The sequence below is a fragment of the Etheostoma spectabile genome, chromosome 15 (assembly GCF_008692095.1).
Source record: "Etheostoma spectabile isolate EspeVRDwgs_2016 chromosome 15, UIUC_Espe_1.0, whole genome shotgun sequence".
Lineage (NCBI taxonomy): Eukaryota > Metazoa > Chordata > Actinopteri > Perciformes > Percidae > Etheostoma > Etheostoma spectabile.
The window spans coordinates 33,113,584-33,115,835 of record NC_045747.1 but is presented as its reverse complement, the minus strand read 5'-3'; the positions used below and the strand labels follow the sequence as shown (position 1 = coordinate 33,115,835).

General features: G+C 40.1%; 1 protein-coding gene across 1 annotated transcript in view; it reads right to left on the bottom strand.

Annotated features, from left to right (window-relative positions):
* LOC116702583 (proteoglycan 4) overlaps positions 1-2,252 on the bottom strand; it is a gene marked incomplete at its 3' end in the record, with an annotated part of 9,616 nt that overhangs the window by 2,292 nt on the left and 5,072 nt on the right. The window contains 1 exon segment of the mRNA XM_032536887.1: positions 1,501-1,689. Within this exon segment, the coding sequence (XP_032392778.1) occupies positions 1,501-1,689 (189 nt within the window).

The window sequence follows — 2,252 nt, the reverse complement described above, 5'->3', positions numbered from 1 at the left end:
CATCTGTGAAAAAGCTGAAGTTAAAGAGAGGATGGCTTCTACAAATGGATTTTACCTGGGGTGCCCAAACTTTTGCAGACGCCATTTTTTTGTTTTCTGTTATTTTGAAAGTGTAAATGATGGAAATAAAATCTAACTTTTGTAATATATAATACGAATGTCTAATCTGTCATTTGATGCCTTTTGAAGATTTTTTCCATCTTTTCTTGGCTTCTTTATTCACATTAATACCGATTTTTACCTGGGGTGCCCAACCTTTCGGACCCCACTGTAGATGGAACTAAATGGCGCTCTGCTTGTGGTGCACAGCTAGCTAAAGCTACAGTTCAGTCTTTACATTAATGTTAACATCTTATGCTGTCACAAGCTTCTTGTCAATGAGTAGGTTGGGTCCCGAAACACGGTGCGAATATGGCACCGGTGCCTAAACGACCGGTATCTACATTTCAGTGCCAATGAAATGCCTTTTGCACTGCTCTCTGATGCGCTGAAACAGAAACATTGCTGCTCATGACGCTAGTTAACACTTTACTTGACATCAGGTAACGTTAGCCTTCCATTAGCTAGCGGCTGGATTAAACACAGTTAAAATGCTGAAGCTAAAAGGTGTGAAGGGTGCACACACAGAAGGTGTGTTAACTTGAAACTAGTAAGCCTTGTAGTGCATTCAAAGTTATTGTAAAAAAAAAAAACCTATACACTTATTTTTTTAAGTATTGGTTCAGGCACCGTTTAAGCACAATACATAGTGGGCCCTATTTTAATGATCTACGCGTACACCGTGAAGCGCATGCAGTAGGTGCATTGAGGCCGTGTCCAAATCCACTTTAGCTAGTTTCACAGCGGAATAAATGGTCCGTGCTTATGGTTCAAAAAGGTTGTACTTTGTGTCTTCATTAATTCATAGGTGTGTTTTGGGCAAAACATGCAATAATCCAATCAGAGTGTCATCTCACATTCCCTTTAAAAACCAGGCGCGTTTGTACCTTGGCACATTGCTATTATGATGGCGGATTTGCACAGTAAGATTTTTATTTGTAATCTTTTGCATGTGTACGTGCTGCTGCGTCCCTGTGTGTGTGTAACAAGCATAGTGTGCACACTGTGCACGAGTCTAGGCGCATTTTACTGATGCGCTGTTGTTACATTATAACAGTGAAATGCTGCATTACTGACTTTAGACCAGGTTTTTGTCAGGTTTTGACAAAAGCTTTTTAAGATCCCTTCCTGCTGCCGCAAGACAGCAATTTGCCAAGAATTTCCCCGAACACACCTCCCTGTAAGACCAGCAAGCCCATGGGCGCAAAGGACACAGGTGCATTTGGTATTGAAACGACGTGGGCGCAGGACGGGAAATTAACAACTGCATCGGTCTTAAACTAGCAAAGACACTTGCGTCAGGTGCACTTTGCTGGGTGCAACATAGGGCCCAGTATGTATTAAATTGATACCAATTTAAGAATTACCATTAGCATGTGTGTGGTTAAACTGGTGGCTCACCTTAACTGAATCTGCAGACCAAACTACTGGAACTGTAGTTGCAGGTTTCTTTTTCACTGCTTCATTATTAGAAGTCTGAACAGTTGGCTGAGGTGCATGCTGGGACTCCAAGTGGAGCTGGGATTGGGGGTGTGGCCTTCTACAGCTTGTATCCACAGCTGGATTTATTGCTGTCTGGCTCACAGCTGCCTACAGTTTACAAAAGAAGAACTTCAGCATAGGCAGGAAGTAAGTGACAGTTATTATTGGTATTTGCGTTACTTGTTAATGACACATGAGCTCAAATTGTACAAAGTGAGATGGAGGTTGTTCAGTAAATATGAAACGCAAAAGATTCTGAGTGGCAGAAAATGTTTCACAATCTGAATTATTTTTGTATTAAGTGTAGGAACATTTGTTTCTCAATTAAAAGCTTTTGTCCATAACCTTTTGATATGAATGTAACGGATGTTCATTAGTATCAAAAGGTTATGGACAAAAGCTTTTAAGACATTGCCAAAACGAGTTGCTACAAAGCTAATTAAGACTATCAGCTCCATACAACTCTCTCTGGATTTCTCAGTATGGCTATGTTCAGAAGATTATGTTGTCCAGGGACTTTCTAAGGGTGGGAATACCAGTCTCCTCCTGATACAATATCATCACGATACTTATGTCACAATACGATATTATTGTGATTTTAAACATCTTGCAATATTTTGCGATATACTGCAATTTATAACCTTTTTTCCAACTTCTAATTTTTCCCAATT